This window comes from Pipistrellus kuhlii, unplaced genomic scaffold (genome assembly GCF_014108245.1).
Source record: "Pipistrellus kuhlii isolate mPipKuh1 unplaced genomic scaffold, mPipKuh1.p scaffold_m20_p_3, whole genome shotgun sequence".
Taxonomy (NCBI): Eukaryota; Metazoa; Chordata; class Mammalia; order Chiroptera; family Vespertilionidae; genus Pipistrellus; species Pipistrellus kuhlii.
In genome coordinates, this window is record NW_023425529.1 from 114,068,283 (window position 1) to 114,085,180 (window position 16,898).

At 35.8% G+C, this 16,898-nt stretch overlaps 1 protein-coding gene across 7 annotated transcripts in view; it reads left to right on the plus strand.

Annotated features, from left to right (window-relative positions):
* The window catches only part of ELF1 (E74 like ETS transcription factor 1), a 93,507-nt gene that overhangs the window by 40,827 nt on the left and 35,782 nt on the right, over positions 1–16,898 (plus strand). For 5 of the 7 annotated variants that reach the window (XM_036459044.2, XM_036459040.2, XM_036459046.2 and 2 more), the window contains exon 2: positions 12,501–12,839. In XM_036459044.2, the coding sequence (XP_036314937.1) occupies positions 12,768–12,839 (72 nt within the window). In that variant the 5' untranslated portion in view covers positions 12,501–12,767. Of the gene's footprint in view, positions 1–6,260; positions 6,379–11,742; positions 11,892–12,500; positions 12,840–16,898 lie in introns of those variants that run through there. The other 2 variants (XM_036459041.2, XM_036459043.2) reach the window with 2 other exon arrangements.

Sequence of the window (16,898 nt, forward strand, 5' to 3'; positions counted from 1 at the left end):
GTCACATTTCTGTGTTCAATATCAGGGTTTGAGAGGCTATGGGAGAGACATTGAAGGAGACTGGCAGAAATTTATATTCATAGGTTGTGAAATAACAGTCAGTATTGCCTGAGAATCCCACATTTTAAATGCAGAATATTTTGAGGGGGAACATACTGTTCTGATTAGGATTACTAGATCAGAAACCCCATGAAGGCAGAAATTTTGTTCTGTTTAGTTCACAGCTGTGTCCCTAGCATTTAGAGTAGAGCCTGGCATATTGTAGGAACTGAGTGGGTATTGTTGAGTGGGTGAATAAATGAATGAGCATGAGCTGAAGTTGGACAAGTGCCCAGACTCCCTCTGAACACCTTGTATATTCCTTTGACAGATGTTTATCAGGGACCATCTGTGTAAAATAGGGGAGTATGATGATGACCATGACATAGTCCCTGACCTTATTTTGTTGGCTCTTTCAATCCTTATATCCTCATATATATATAAAGTGAAGTTGATTTTATTGATCTGAAGATTAAATGACAGATACAGTGTAGGACCTGGCACATGTAAAGGGTAGCTATTACTTTCTTCTACATATTTATTTTCTAACTTACTATCACCTCTTACTTAAAGCTCCTTAAGGATGCTATTGTTTTTTGTATCTGCAAAAACATCAGTGGTTCTTAAAGTAGTATATAAGTTTTGCTTTGTAAATTGTAAAACACATGTTAAACATTAGGTATTACTAACGAATGATAACAAATGAACTTTATTGTGCTGTTGTACAATTTCTGGGGCTGTCTTTATATTGAAGTATTTTTAAAAAATCTAATTAGTGCTGGTTATATCTACAAAGGCAACTTTGAATTCTTAAATTATCCAAGAGTAAGGCAATGCCATAAAGCAGAAAAATGCCTCCAATGAGGCATCAGGTTTAATACAGCCTTAATTGATCAACTAGATATTTTCATCTCTCTAAACATCCTAGAAGAAAGTAAAAATTCCTTGAATGTTGGTTATAGCAGTCTCTATTAAGTAACTAAGAAACTTTTATTTGTCATGGATATCACATCTTTTTCATTGAGTACTAGTAACTATATCACCATTATCTATTTAAAATATTTAATACGAAATAAGATATAATTATCTATAGATGCAACTAGTTCATGTATTTCAAGGTTTCACTAATATCCAAAGGGATGTATGGCAATTTGATATTCAGTTGAATAACCTGTAAGAAAGGTTATATGGTAATGAATCATATCTTTTTGAAAATTTTATTTTTCTTTTTCTAATCTGTAGGTAAAGAACAAAAACTTGAAGTAAATTTAGTTAAGTTATTTTTGTTTGTTTTAAATAAATTTTCCATGCTCTGGGCAGTTTAAAGCCATTGTTGATAGTCTCTTATAAGTAATTAATGAAGAATTTAAGGAGGGTAGTATACACTTGGTGGTTAGAAGCTATCAGTGTAGCAATAAAGCTATGGAATGTTTGTTTAAGCTGTTCTCATCATTTTTGGATGGTAGTTACCAGATCCCCACATATGTGACTTGCTTTGGGCTTTGTAAACATAGGGACCACATTCTGTTGCAATCTATTTGAAACCCTCCAGGAACTTTCCACTTCCCAAGGCAAGCCTAAATTCCACTGACTTTAAAGGTTCTCCATAATACTAGCCCTGCTTTCTACTTCTCCATAATTTAGTTTTGCTTTACTAAATGAGTTTTCTACTGTTTCCCATTATCAGCTCTTAGCTCTTGTCAAGCTACTATCTCCAATCTCTCCTCTCCTCCCCGACCCCCTCTCTACCAGCAATCCCTCCTCCCCCCAATCTTCCCTACTTTCTCTACTATCCACCTGTGCACACCCCACTTTCCTTTAAGGTTGAGTTTTGGCCCTTCCTTATCTGGAAAGTATTTTCTTGGCCTGTATGACTGCCCCCTCTTCTGAAATGTTGGCAGAACTGACCAGCTTAGGCATTTAATGAAATACTAGCTTTCATTATATTAAATCATCTGTCTTGGTCTTATTTCCTGAAATACATTTTAAACTCTATGGTAATAAGTTCATGCATTCTTTCTCTCTTTTTTACCATAGTATTGAGCTTAGGGAAAGTGCCATAAATATTCATCAACTTTTTACCACCCAGTCAATCAATAGAAGCATAGTTTCTTTAGAAAATGCATACTGTGGGATCTTTTGATTAGCTGTTGGTATATATCAATTAAGTATAATAAAAGTGTTTTCTATTAGAAAAAAACCAAAGCAAGGGGTGTTGACAAACTTTTTAGTTAATAGTAACTGAAATAGATTAAAATGGTTTAAAAATTGATTGAGAAATTATATTATGAAAAATTAAAGACCTAAAATTTTAACTTCTGTATTATAAATTTTCATATTATGAATACTATTTAATGTTTACTTCTAAGATTTGTGCAATAGGAAAATATACTTAACATGTATAACTTATAATTACTACATATCTGTATTGTAATAAGCATATGTTACAATACTAGCCCTGCTTTCTACTTCTCCTTTTCATCTCTCATGTTATAGTTTCGGTACTTCTAGTTTTTTTGGTGCCATTGAGTTTATATTAGGTAAGTGCCAGAGAGTTGTGAAGATGATTGTAGGAAGAATCCCATCTTAATGATCTTCACATGGAGTACCAGAAATTGTTGGAAAACTTACATAAAACTAGAGGCTTAATGCATGAAATTCATGCACGGTGTGTGTGTGTCCCTAAGCCCAGCCTGCACCCTGTCCAACCTGGGACCCCTTAAGGGATGTCCAACTGCCCACCGGGATCAGGCTTATACTGGCAGTTGGACATCACTCTCACAATCCAGGACTGCTGGCTCCCAGCCACTTGCCTGCCTGCCTGCCTGCCTGATTGCACCTAATCACTTCTGCCTGCCAGCCTGATCAATGCCTAACTGGTCCCCTGCTAGCCTGATTGCCCCTAACTGCCCTCCCCTGCTGGCCTGGTCACCCCCAACTGCCCTCCCCTGCAGGGCTGGTCATCCCTAATTGTGAAAAAGATCAATGTGGAAAAGAAACATCCATGTGAGAGAGAAATATCGATGGGTTGCCTCCTGCCATGAAAGGGATCGAACCCACCACCTTTTGGTGTATGGGACCATGCTCCAACCAACTGAGGCCACTCCAGCCAGGACAATAGCTTATTATTTAAAGAAGAAAAGGGTTGCACTCTGAAATAGTAGGGCATTCTCACATATGTGAGCCAGAAGTTTTGTGCACAAGAAATCTTAAAGTCTTTCCAATTTGTTGGTAACTTGGGAAAAGGTGAAAATGTTCTGCTTCCCTGGAATTTAAGTCTGGTTCCACTATGATTTGGAAGAGAACCCTATGACCACAGAAAAGGATTATGATCATCCATGAATACATGGAGAAATCTGGATTGAACATGGCAATGAGCACAGACAGAAACCTGGGAAGGGGGCACTACAGTACAGGGTTTTAGGGGGAACTGGGGCAAGGCTGGCTTTGGCTTCTTTAATACTGGGGTAGGGGGCCACGAGAGACTATAAAATACAGAAATGCTGTAATACCTGATTTTGAGATGGAAGTTAAGAGTATTAAAATTGTGACATTTTTAAGCTTGTTCTAAAGAAGATTCCTGTCTACTTTTACAGCCTAGATGTTCAGATATCCTGTTTACAAATCTGGCTGGACATGTTTTTCTCAAACCTTTTGCAACATCATGAAGAGCCACTTAAGCCCTGTTAATGGATTTAAAGTTTTTTCCTAGCTGAGACCGGTTTGGCTCAATGGATAGAGCGTCGGCTTGGGGACTGAAGGGTCCCGGATTCGATTCCGGTCAAGGGCATGTACCTTGGTTGCGGGCATATCCCCAGTAGGGGGTGTGCAAGAGGCAGCTGATCGATGACTCTCTCTCATCGATGTTTCTAACTATCTCTCTCCCTTCCTCTCTGTACAAAATCAATAAAATATATTTTAAATAAATAAATAAATAAATAAATAAATAAAAATAAAGTTTTTTCCTATAGGTAGTGGAAGTCACTGATTAGCTTTAAGTACAGGAGTGAGTTTATTGTATTTTCCTTTTTGGTAAATCACTCTTCCTATAGGGCGAAAAGCCACTGGAGCGGAGCGAGAGTAAAAGTAGTAAGAACCCATCAATTGAATACGATGAACAGCAACTATTACTTAATGTGAATTCATGTCCATTAAGCTATTTATATGACTTTTATATTTTGCTTTCAGCTTATGATGTATTTCTTTGTAAGAGTGGTACTGATGATTTAATAGAGTTTCTTCTAGAAGAGTATTGTGTAATATGGGAGTTGGGAGAGTTATGTTAGGTAGCCAAATCTCGTAGGGGATTTTGAACAACATATCTCTAGCTTTTCCCCTTCAATTGGGGCCAGAGTGAAACACTATTACTAATGAGAATCTGCTGTTCTCAGATGGGGGAATCATTGCACTAGAGCAGCAATTTTCAATCTTTTTCATCTCATAGCACACATAATTATTAAAATCTTGTTACCAATATTTTTACCAATCTGACAAGAAAACCATAATTTTGATTCATTCACAACAAATGGCTGTTGTTGTGTTGGCTGTTGTCATTTTTTTTATTTTTTATTTGACAGTCTGAGAGAAAAGAGGTCAGTGCCTCTGACTAAATAGTTAGGTATTGCATAGTTTAAAAATTCTTATGGCGCACCAGTTGAAAACCACTGCACTAGAGCTTATCTTCTAAGAAAATGAAAATATTCAAAAGGGAAATAACCATAGAAATGAAACAATTTCCTTCTAGGTTGATTCTTGTATGTTATAGAGAGAAACTTTTTAAATACCCAGATAGGTTATTGTGATAAAGCATATTTTAGCATGTATTTTCTTGATAGGTGTGTTTTTGATTTAGGGTGCTAGAGAGAAGAAAGTTTCTTTTTGCAAAATAAAAGGCACCAATTAATAACATTGTGAAAATTATCATTTTCAACCTTTTCAGAAAGAAGTTAAACTTTTTTTCATGGCCAAAATTAAAGCAGTATCTGCTTACCATTCAGTATTTCTCTTTGATTTTAAATTCTTTTGTTTTCAGAACATGCTCAAAAGAAGGGTTAATATTGAGACCACAGGTATGGACAGGTGTAGGTATGTGATCTGTTTGGCTGTTCTGCAAGTGCTATAAATGCTACCAGAGTGTAATCTGACACCAGGTAAGCCCAAGTGGCCAATGACGGAAAGTGGAGAACAATGTGAAAGAACTGGAATTTCAGGTCTGCCCTCAGAGTCCTGGAACTGTTTATTTGGGAGTCAGCATAAAGGTGAAAGCATAGAAAAGTCAGCCTGTTTGGCTTGATCATATTGACTTTGTGGGTTTTTGTTGTTGCTGTTGTTGTTTTTAAATTCTAACATTATTGAAATAAGGTGAATTTATTCAGGTTTCCAAGACCTGATTCAGTTTTGCATATGTCACCAGAAGCTTAACTGAGACTTCCTATTTAAAAACATAAATTTGTGTTTCATTCACACAAAAATAAATTTGTCTTTGAAAAAGTTCCAGATACTTTTACTTCCCCTTACCTGCCCCCCACACTTGCAATGAAAGATACCTAAAGCAGGATAGTTACTTAAAAGATATTGGTGGTAATATATACCATGTTTCCCCGAAAATAAGACATCCTCCGAAAATAAGACCTAGTGCATGGAAAGATAAGACATCCCCTGAAAATAAGACCTAGCGCAACTTTGGGAGAAAAAATTAATATAAAACACTGTGTTATTTTTGGGGAAACAGGGTAGTAGTTGTATGGATTCTAAGAACATATTTTAAAACGTTATTTTTTTTCTTAAATTCCTGAATATTTAAAATAATTGTAATTTAAAGGTTAGTGTATAGAAACATTTTCTTTTTTAATTAAGTTGCAATTCGTTTCTCTAGTGACATTAACTTGTATTTCCCCCTTCTATTTTGTTTATAGAGCACCTGATTTAGAGCGGGCTATATAGTGAGATTTATTTTACAACTGGCTTCTTTTTTTGTTTGTTTCCTTAGTAGGAACTGAGAGACTATCCTTTTTGGGGAAGTTCAAATCTGATTTCACAACTAACCACATTTTGGTATGGCTGTCTTTTTTCTAGATCCACAAATTTTTAAATGTAAGTGACAATAATGTTAAAGAACTAGCAATAAAAATGTCACTGGAAATTTAAAGTATTTAAAAGAGTTACTAAGTTGTGGTAGCTTTATAAAAAGGCTTAGTAATGTTTCCTTTTCATTTTTTTAAGCTGAGTCAATGTAAAGCAAGATGGTTTGATATGATAGTACTTGGGAAAGTACAATAGTAAAACGTTAAACTTTAAAGCAATATGAGAAAAATCTGCAAACTCCTTTATTTTTTTCAGGTAAAAATATTGAAAATTATATAACAGAAATCAAGAAGTTGCATGAAATATTGTAGAGACCGTTGCTATATATATTTGTGTAAGGGAATCCTTATTTTTCCAGATATTCTACAAAAGAAAAATACTAATGAAATTCTATTAATGTAGACAAAGGGGCATGACTAGGAATTAAAGCCTCTATTACTTTTGTTGCCATTAATTGTCTGTTTGACTTTGGGCAAATCAGAGTGCTCTAATCCAAATTAATTAGCTGTTCAACGAATGCATTGTCCTAAGTAATTCTTAGATTTTTTTCAGCTCTAAAATTGTGTAATTCTATTCTTTTATAATAGGCAGCCCCTTGGAAGGCTGTACAGAATTTATTTTGATATCACTCATTTATTATTTTCATAAAGCATTCTACCATACTATTATAGAAAATAAAAAAAGACTAACTATGGTCTCACTTTTCTTATTCTACTTTTCTTTAATTTCTGTTGCATTTCTTTCAATGTAATGTTTTTTTCCCAAATACACCTACCTATAATAGGTATATCTATAGGGTGATACGGGTTATTAGATTACCACAATGTAAAAATACTTTCTGTTCAGATATTTAGCATCTAGGCTTTTTACGGAATTCCAGTTTTCTAGATACTTCCAACCCTATAAATACACAAGCGCGGTGCACACACACACACACATACACACACACTCCTAAACACAAACACTATCTGAATGTTTTATGAGAAGAAATCATTCAAATTAAAAGTAGTAATTTCTTTGCTCTAAATTGATGAATTTTACCTTCTTTGGACCATAATTGTCTTAGATAAAACCCTTTTTGCTTTTTTGTTTGTTTGGTTCTTTTTATTTATCAATTTTTATATGGAGTATAATGAGTTGGTGGCCTAGTTGCTTTCAAAGAGTAACAGTGATTTTTAATATAGTTATTAATTAACGGGTTTTTAGACCTTGGCCTGTGTTTAAAACCGTTTTGCAGAAAACCTAAATTTGCATTTAGTCAGGGATTAAGAAAAGTGTTTGAAGTATTTAAAACTGACTTTGACAATCATATATATTTTTTAATTTATTTTTAATTGAATTCAGAGAGGTAGGGAGAGGGAGAGAGAGAGAGAAACATTAATGATGAGAGGGAATCATTACCGTATTTTTCGGACCATAAGACGCACCGGACCATAAGACGCACCAGTTTTTAGAGAAGGGAAATGAAGAAAAAAGATTCTGAAACAAATAGTGTCCTAAAATATTTTATGTGCATTAAAACCCAACATCACAGTCATAAACACATGTAATCAACCCTGTAAAGTAAACAGCAGCATTTAGAACCATTTTAGAGCCGGGCAAGCACACAGAGACCACACAGAGCCGGGCAAGTAAAAAAACTTTTTTTTTAAAAGTATATGTGTAGGCTATATTTGGACCATAGGACGCAGGGACTTTTCCCCCCCACTTCTGGGGGGAAAAAAGTGCGTCTTATGGTCCGAAAAATATGGTAATTGTCTGCCTCCTGCACGTGCTCTACTGGGAATTGAGTCTGCAACCTGGGCATGTGCTCGCGACTGGAATTGAACCTGACACCTTTCAGTCCACAGGCCGAGGCTCTATCAACTGAGCCAAACCAACTAGGGCCGATCATATATTTTTATAATGCCTGAAATCTTTTATAACACATTAAATACAAATTAAGTACTTGATTGGTTATAGTAGCTAATGTGGCTCAAGGTTTTATGTTTACAATCCAGTAAATTCATTTTGTTTGGAACAGGCATAATGGAACTCTTGTGTTAAGAGAAGCTTGCCAGACAGGGTGAGGTCCTAGCCCTAAAGCATCTGGGTTTATCAGATAGTTGTCAAATTTTTTAGGCACTGGAATGGAATTATACTTTTGTTGGTAATGGGCTCTGGTGTTCTTTGTTGGAGTCTGGCAAATGGCTGTGGTAAACAAGACTCCTAGGAAGTGTGGAAATGAAACTTAAGGAATAATTATTGTAGTTACCTGGAAGGCACCTGTTACATCTCTTGCAATATACTTAGACTATAATGAAGCTAATGTCTATTGAGTGAACTTTATATGCCAGGCATTCTGCACATCTTATCTTTTCAATTCTAGATTTTGGTGTTATCTATTATACCCATTTTACAAAATGAGGCAACTATGGCTCATGTCTATTTTGCAAAAGAGATGGACATTGACTTACTTGTTTAAGGTCACAGTGCAGAAGTTTCAAACCCAAGTTGTCTGACTCTAGTCTAGAGCTTATGCTCTTGATTTGCTTGCTGTACTATTTTACCTTAAATCTTAAGCTTTTTTTGGAGATAAGAAGTTAGGAACCTTATTTCTGAGACATTCCTCTGGCATATCTCTTTGAAGAATAAGAATATGGTCCTGACCTAGTTAAAAGTCAAAGAGACAGATAGGGAAGTTTTTATTACTTGGCAGTGCCCAACTAGATGACCTCACAAAACTGTGAAAATAAGTTAACTCTTTATGTCTCTGTGTTGAATGAACAGTTTTCACTTATTTTTTTCTCTTACTTTTTGAAGACTAAGTGACCCTTTGAAAATGAAATGTGTTTGAAAAATATTAACACAGCAGAGTGTTCACAGATATACTGCATATAGCTAGTGGTTAGTAAATTAAAACAAATTTTAAGTGTACTGAAGACCTTATAATCTGTAGAGTAAAGCAGTGGCCTTTATTTCTCCACCTTTTGAATATCTATGCATATTCATACAAGAGCAGTTTTAAGGAATGAAATGATAAGTTCAGTTTGGACATGTTTTAGACACATTACTCTGAAGGAACACTGAGGTGAATTTATCTAATATACCACTCAGTGAGTGGATTTTGAGATCAGGAGCTGAACTTGAGATGGAATTTTGTATTTTCTCCATTTTATATCTGTTTTTACTTAGAAATCTGTGTTCTAAACTACTAAGCATAACATATTTGGGTAGATTTAGAGGCAAGGCTTTATAATGTAGTTATGGACAGAGCCCTGATTTAGGGGATGAGGGTTCTAGTTGTAGTTCTATTGTGCTTTCAAACTGGGATTTTGAGCACAGAGACTCAGTTTACTTATGAAAACTTGAATTATTGATCTAGATTTTCACTCTTATCTATTACCAAAAACATTTTAATCCACGGGGCCTTTGTTATTTAAGAGCTTTGTTATTTAAGTACCTGTAATATGTATAAATGATACCTCTGGTGATACCTTTGGTGTAGGTTAAATAATTATTCAGAGAAGAGGAAGAGCAAAAAGGGGAGTGAAAAAATGGAATCAAAGACCTAATCCAATAAAATAGTTGAAGAACTTTACTGACACATTTTCTGTTTATGAACTTTCGTATTTAAACTAGAGGCCTGGTGCATGAAATTTGTGCATGGGCGGAGGAGTGTCCCTCAGCCTGGCCTGCACTCTCTCGCAATCCTGGACCCCTCAGAAGATGTCTGACTGCTGGGCTAGGCCAGATCTCACAGGGATCCTTACGGGATATGGCCTAAACCGGCAGTGACGGGACATCCCTCTCGCAATCCGGGACTGCTGGCTGCCTACCTGATAGCCCCTAACTGCCTCTGCCTCTGCCTCCTTCTGGAAGGATGGCCAGAATGACATCTGGAAGATTGTTTGGCTGTTCAGTTAGCCTTTTACACTTTTATTATTATAGATGAACAAAAGCTACTGACCAGAGTAAAAGTGTCTCTATCCTAACATGGTTTAATGAAAATGGGCAGTTCATTTCAATTTTAGTTTATTTCTGTCCATTGTTATTGTGTACTATAAGGTGTATGTTGAGTGCTTATCTTTATTTTAGAGATTTTTAAAAACATTAAAGCATAGTAGCAGTATGGAAGAGCTAGTAAGAAAAAGTATGTATTGCAGTAGAAAAGAAAGTGAAACTTAACTTTACATAGGTGTGTTCATATTGGTCATTGGTACAGTGTCACTTTGTATTTATGAACAAATGCATTTTGGAATTTAACTTTCTATAGAGAAACATTTTTATTAGGATACTGGTTTCTTTATTATTAAAAGTATTGCAGTCATTGTTTATAATGAAAATATATAGAAATAGTTTAAATATCTAATGATTGACTTATAAAACAGTATCTGTCATTAATATAATTCTGCTATTACTATGGGCACACAATTTGGTAGGTACAGAAAAAATTTTAGACAATGCTTACCCAAAGAATCAAGAGAAGTTTTTCTTTAATTTTTTTGGTTCCTGGCACATTGTTTTGCAAATAGTAGGCACTGGAACATTTATTCAGTTTAGTTAGGGGGACATAATTTTCAAATGTAAAACAATGTATAATTAATGTTAACTTTGTGGCATAGTCAGTAAGTGCTGTATTTAAAGGTCTATATCAGTCAAGACACAGAGGTTAGGAAGCTTTGTGAAAGAAATGGTATTTCAGTTTAGAAGAATGGAAAAGGTTTGAATGGGTGCTGAGAAATGGGATAGGTGTTCCTGGAATGGGAATATCAGAAGTTGAGAAGGGAGGCAAGAAATACAGTAGTTTCTGTGGAGGACCATTTGGAGGGGCAAGCCTAGGATAGAGGAATTGGGTCGGGTGGTAATTTAAAGGAAAAGATTATAAGTAATGTTTGTCTAAGATCATATGTGGGTATGTCTGTCTATGATCAATTTAGGTCAAAGCGCTTTTTTTTTTTTCTCTCTCTCTCTTTTAGATATAGTGCATTGTTAAAAAACTACCTGAATGTGCTAAGAATACCTAATGTTGGAGTTAATTCATTATTAAAAGGTGTGGATTGAGTGAATGTGGGAAACTGCTGGGTTAAAATTCAGTTTAAGTCCGTAGAAATAGCACCTAAATTGAATTATTAACCCTTATTTTATTTTAATAACTCGTTAGGGACTACACAGTAATCTATGATGATCTTTAGAGTCCAGAATATATGGGGAATTGGCTTTCCTGAATAAGGAAACTGAATGTATGATTTGGCTAGCACATTCTAGCTGGATTTAAATTTTCAGGGAAACACATTCAGCAACTCAGTTTCATTCTTGAACTTGTCTCTTTAAAATTAAATTGTAAATAAATGCTGTTTCAAAGAATTAGATGCTATTTAATGTGATATATTTTTATATCTTTGTCTTTTCATTTTCGTTTATGGCTATAAGCATGTGATACAATATTTAATAAAATTAAAATAAACTTTTAAATTAAACTTTTAAATTAAACTTTTTAAATTAAAATTTTCCTTTTACTTTTGTTAGTAGTGATAATTTTTTTAAAAACAGGCAAACATCTTTGGATAGTATTTTTTAAGCATTTCTCCCTCCACTGTGAAATTGTTTTCACTCTTAAGTTGTGCTTCTGTTTTTCTACTATTGTAAAGTGCAGTTCTTTGCATGTTCTAATTTGCCATGACGTGGTCAAGTGCTGTTTCCTTCCTGTTGCTTGCAAGCCTGTGCTAGAGATAAGGATACATTTCAGTGCATTAAAAAAGAAGCCACTGAAGACAGGCTTAAGCATGGTAAAGCATTCTACTTATCAGAAACTTTTTTAAAGAACAGACAGTGGGATTTAATTTCTTCTTATTTTTTTAAAAGCTCTTAAAATAGTACTTACTAAACTTTAAAGGTATTAGACAGATTTTTAAAACCTTATATATTAGATATAATAGAGATACGTCTGAATGTTTCTATTAAGGCAAAAATAATACATTATAAAATTACTCATGGAGTAGCATTTCCAGTGTATGTGGTTTGCTGAGTTAGTGAAAAGAAGAAAATTGTTTATATGCCCTTTATTGTAATTATAAACCTAGCTGTTGCTAGGTGGAGATTATATATATATATATATATATATATATATATATATATATATATATAACTTTAACAGTAATTTAACTGGAGGTTAGAGAGAAAGGCTTAATTTTCAGTAATGAGGTGATTTTATCTTAGCAAGAATGGAATCGTCAAAGAAATTATTTACCTAACTTAAAAAAAAAGTGTGCTCATTAGTCATGTTGTTTTTGTTTAAAAATATTAACAAAAATACTTTGGAGACACTGCCTTTGGTATCATTTGTTATATTCTAAGTGGGTATGATTTTGTTACTAACTTAAACTTTTGTTTTTCAGGCCAAGAAGTTCTGGAGAAGAAAAATTTCAGAAAAATTGCCTCAGTTTGAATAGCATATCAGAAAATTTGAAACACTTTTCCTAAAGAAACCAAGAAAATTTGAAGCTCCTTTCCTAAAGAAAACCTGTGTATACTGTAACTTCACAGACTTAGTTTTTTTGTTTTTGGGGTATTTTTTTTTACCCAAATTGTCACTGGATTTTGCTGCCTGATACTTGAACCTGTTTGGAAGTTTTCTAATGTGCATCTAAGGGGAATGCTTTATTATGGCTGCTGTTGTCCAACAGAACGACCTGGTATTTGAGTTTGCTAGTAACGTCATGGAGGATGAACAACAGGTATGAGACCCAGAAAAAAATTTGGATTTTAATAAATTTATTGTTGTGATTTCTTCATTTGTATCAGAAATTACTTACTTTAAATGAGAGTATGAAAAACTTTATTAATATAGAAATCTAGATATTAAAAATATGGAAGTAATTGTGATCTTATATTTTAAGTACTGGTTAATTCGTTAAAGAATCTTAACCTTAACTGTGACATGGTAACAAGGAAGTATTACTTTTGGAGTTAAGCTTGTTTTTTTTTGTAAAATGAGATTTAAATATCTTAAGTAATTATTTGAAAAGTTCTGGAAGACATTTTAACAAAACGTGTAAAATATTTAATAGTACATGATGTAATAGTTGCTTGTAGTTACATAATTTTAATGTATATGGTTAATTAATATTATAACCCTAGGTTACTTTTTCAAGCTGATGAAAAGATGTTAGCAGTTCTATAATCATATGTCATTTCAATCCAAAGCATGTGTCTCTGAGGAAGTTCTCTAGATCTAGATTTCATAATCTTTTGAGTGAAGGGATTAAACTGAAGAATTTCTAAATTGGTTCTTATTGAATTTATACAAGATGTACAATGTACTGTTTCTTGAATGTAAGAAGGAACCAGGAGATATTAAGAAAAGGATCTAAGTTAATTCTAGCCTTCCTATTTTGGGTGGGGATAGGTTAGGGGTTCTTGGGACTTCATAATTTACTTCATTTAAACAGGTTGTATGGCCATGATGTGGGAGAAATGGTATAAGAGAGACTCAGTGTACTGGGGGAAATATTTTGAGGACTGGTAGGTGTAAAATCTGCCTAATAAAGTTGATTTATATACTGAAATAAACCTAATTTCAAGTATCTAACTTTAATAGATCAATTATAATATATCATGTTTTTATTCTAGAAGTACAGTTACTACAGGTAATAAAATAAATTCCCACTTTTGGCAGGACATTATACTTTCTTAGCTGATTGATTGTATTGTGTATTGAAATGACAGAATTCTAAAAATTATAAATAAACCTACAAAAGATCAGAATTTGGATTAAGGTGCCTTAAAGTCAAGATGAGTTTAGGGTAGGGCAGCAAAAAGTTTGAGGGAGAGGATTGATTGGTCCCAATTAAAAATAAATTAATACTTGCCCTAGCCAGTTTTACTCAGTGGATAGTGCGTCGACCTGCATATGAAAGGGCCCCAGGTTCGATTCTGGTCAAGGGCACATGCCCAGGTTGTGGGCTCAATCCCCAGTAGGGGGCATGCAGAAGACAGCCAATCAATGATTCTCTCTCATCATTGATATTTCTATCTCTCCCTCTCCCTTTCTCTCTGAAATCAATAAAAATATATTTTAAAACATTAATAGTTATCTGGATTTAATATAGAGATAAAAGAAAATATATTTTAGGAAGAGAAAGTGTTTTGAATTTGCTTTAAAGCAGGACATTTTTGTGTATGCTAAGGTTTGAAAATAGTGTTTACTGTGCAGCCCTTTTCGATGAAAGATCCCAGACTTGATGTGGTGAGGTTTGTTCTCGGGATGTGGTTGCAGATGATAAAGCTTTAGCCACTCACTGATGTGCTTCAGTGCAGTAGCTTTGACACACTTTTGACTATGAGAAACATATTTTATATTATGGAACAGTATTCATACATGTAGCTACATAGCCTTAAAAAAGTTTTGTAAAATACTATTTCCTCTTATTATGTATGGTGCACTTTAGTTTATCTTGGAGAGATTACTAATGTCTTTGGATCAGGAGATAGTGCTTTTAGCTTAACATCTGAGTGTACATTTCTAAAGTTATTTATTTTTACCTAGCAAAAGGAATATATATTAATTTTGTGCAAGTATTATTACAAGGACTTGACAAATATTTTAATCATATACGGCAAATGTTATTATCTGTTTATTATAATGAGACATGGAGAGAGGTTCAGAGTCTTGCTTAAAGCCATACAGCTAGTACATAGTGGAGCTTCATTTGAACCCCAGCAGTTTGACTCCCACTAAGAATATTGAACACTGTTGCAATGATAAATGCCAATCTTATTATATTATAATCAGTGTACAATGTTTGGAACAATTGGCACAGATTTAGAGTTCTTTAATCTATGGCACAGTAAACATAACTGATTCACATGGGGGTAGATCTAGCAGTGTCAATCTTACTAGCATCTTATCTAACTGGTGCTTCTACTAGCTTGTTTATTCACTTGTTAAATTTGTTTTAAATTAAATAAATAGTACAATGCCAATTATAAAACAAAGTCACCTAATATGAAAATATGTAAAATAGTGCAAGTCTTACTTCCTTCTCATTCCTTAATTTGATTCAAAGATATTAGTATTTGCTATTTGATGTTTAATTTTTTCTAGACAAAGGCCTAAAGGAAAGAATACTATGTGTATATACAAACCCACACCCAGAAGTTGTTTTTAAAATAGAAATGAAAGTATGTGAAGCCATTTTTGTGACTTGTTTGTTTGTACTTAATATATCATTTATTTTTCACATACCAGTCTAATCATGTACAATTGGCTATTAACAGTACTGTATTTTGCTATTGTAAACAGTCTATACTAAGGATAGAGGAATATGCAAATTGTCTGGGACTTTGTCACAGTAACAACTGAAAACAGCAAGCTGCGTGGGGTGACCAGGCCAGCAGAGGGGGGCAGTTGGGGGCAACCAGGCTGGCAGGGGGCGCAGTTAGGGGTTATCAGGTACACAAGTGAGAAATTAGGAGCCAGCAGTCCCGTATTGTGAGAGGGATGTCTGACGGCTGGTTAAGGCCTGATCCTGGGTACATCCGGCCGTCAGATATCCCTGAGGCATCCTGGATTGGAGAGGGTGCAGACTGGACTGAGGGGACCCCTTCCAATGCCCAAATTTTGTGCACCAGGCCTTTACTATTAAAATAAGCATCTTAGTTTGGCTGCTGTTCAAATCTCAGATTTTGCAGCCAGAACACCTAGGTCTGAATCCTTGTGCCACCTCTATGACCTTAAGTAAGTTCCTTAACCTCTCTGGTCCTTGGTTTCCTTATCTACAAAATGAAGATAATAATAACAGACCTAATATTATAAGGTTGTTATGAGCATGAAGCGAATTGATGTGTATAAACCATGTTTGGCACATAGCTAATATTTACCCAGTATCATTTTTTATTGCAACTTTATGTATGTATGTATAATCATATCCTTCCTATATAATAAAAGCCTAATATGCAACTTGTCCCCTCAACCTGGAGTTTAACCACTCGCTATGACATGCGCTGACCACCAGGGGGCAGCGTGGAACATGGAGGGTGTCAGCAATGCAGCACTGAGAGTGGGCGGCAGTGGAGGCACTGCCAGCTCCAATGGGCCCTGATGAGAGTGGGACTGCAGTGGGATGTTGGAGAGGTGAATGGGTGGTGCCACGCCGAGGCAGGTGTGAGCAGGAGCCTAATCTTCCCGCAGACAGTGACCAGCAGTGGCAGGGGTGGGGGAGTAGGGGAGGGAAGTTGGGACTACCGCTTGGCTCCCAGGTGGGGGACCCAGCTCCAACTGATTGCGCCACAGATGGTGACCAGTGGTCAGCAGGCCCTGATTGCCTGATTGGGGCCAGGTCCCAGGCTGGGACGGAGAACTGGGGGTGGGTGACAGCGACCAACTTCTCGCAGTGCCCGGGTGGGTCTGTGACCTCTTACTGGCTACCTGGAGGCAGGGGTGATGGGTATACAGGTGCAGTGGGAATTCGGGGTGTCTGCCAAGCTTGCTCTCACTCCCCCTTCTACCCTCCCCCGGTACACCAGGGCTTGCGTGCCAAGAAGCCCCTGTGCTCAGGTGCTGGGCACCCATGAGGAGCCCACCCCACACTCACGTGGTCTCTTCCAGGTGAGCCAGGCTGCAGCCTTTGGGACCACAGCGTCCAGTTGGGCTCCCGTGGGTTTGTGAAGGAGCTGGTCTGTGAGGCTGGCCAGGAGAGAGTGCACTGCCCGCCTGGATTCTGTGTGGCACTGCTAGGCAGCCCAGTGGCCCATGCTGCGCCCCACCCTGCAGCTTCCAGCCAGGCTCACCACAT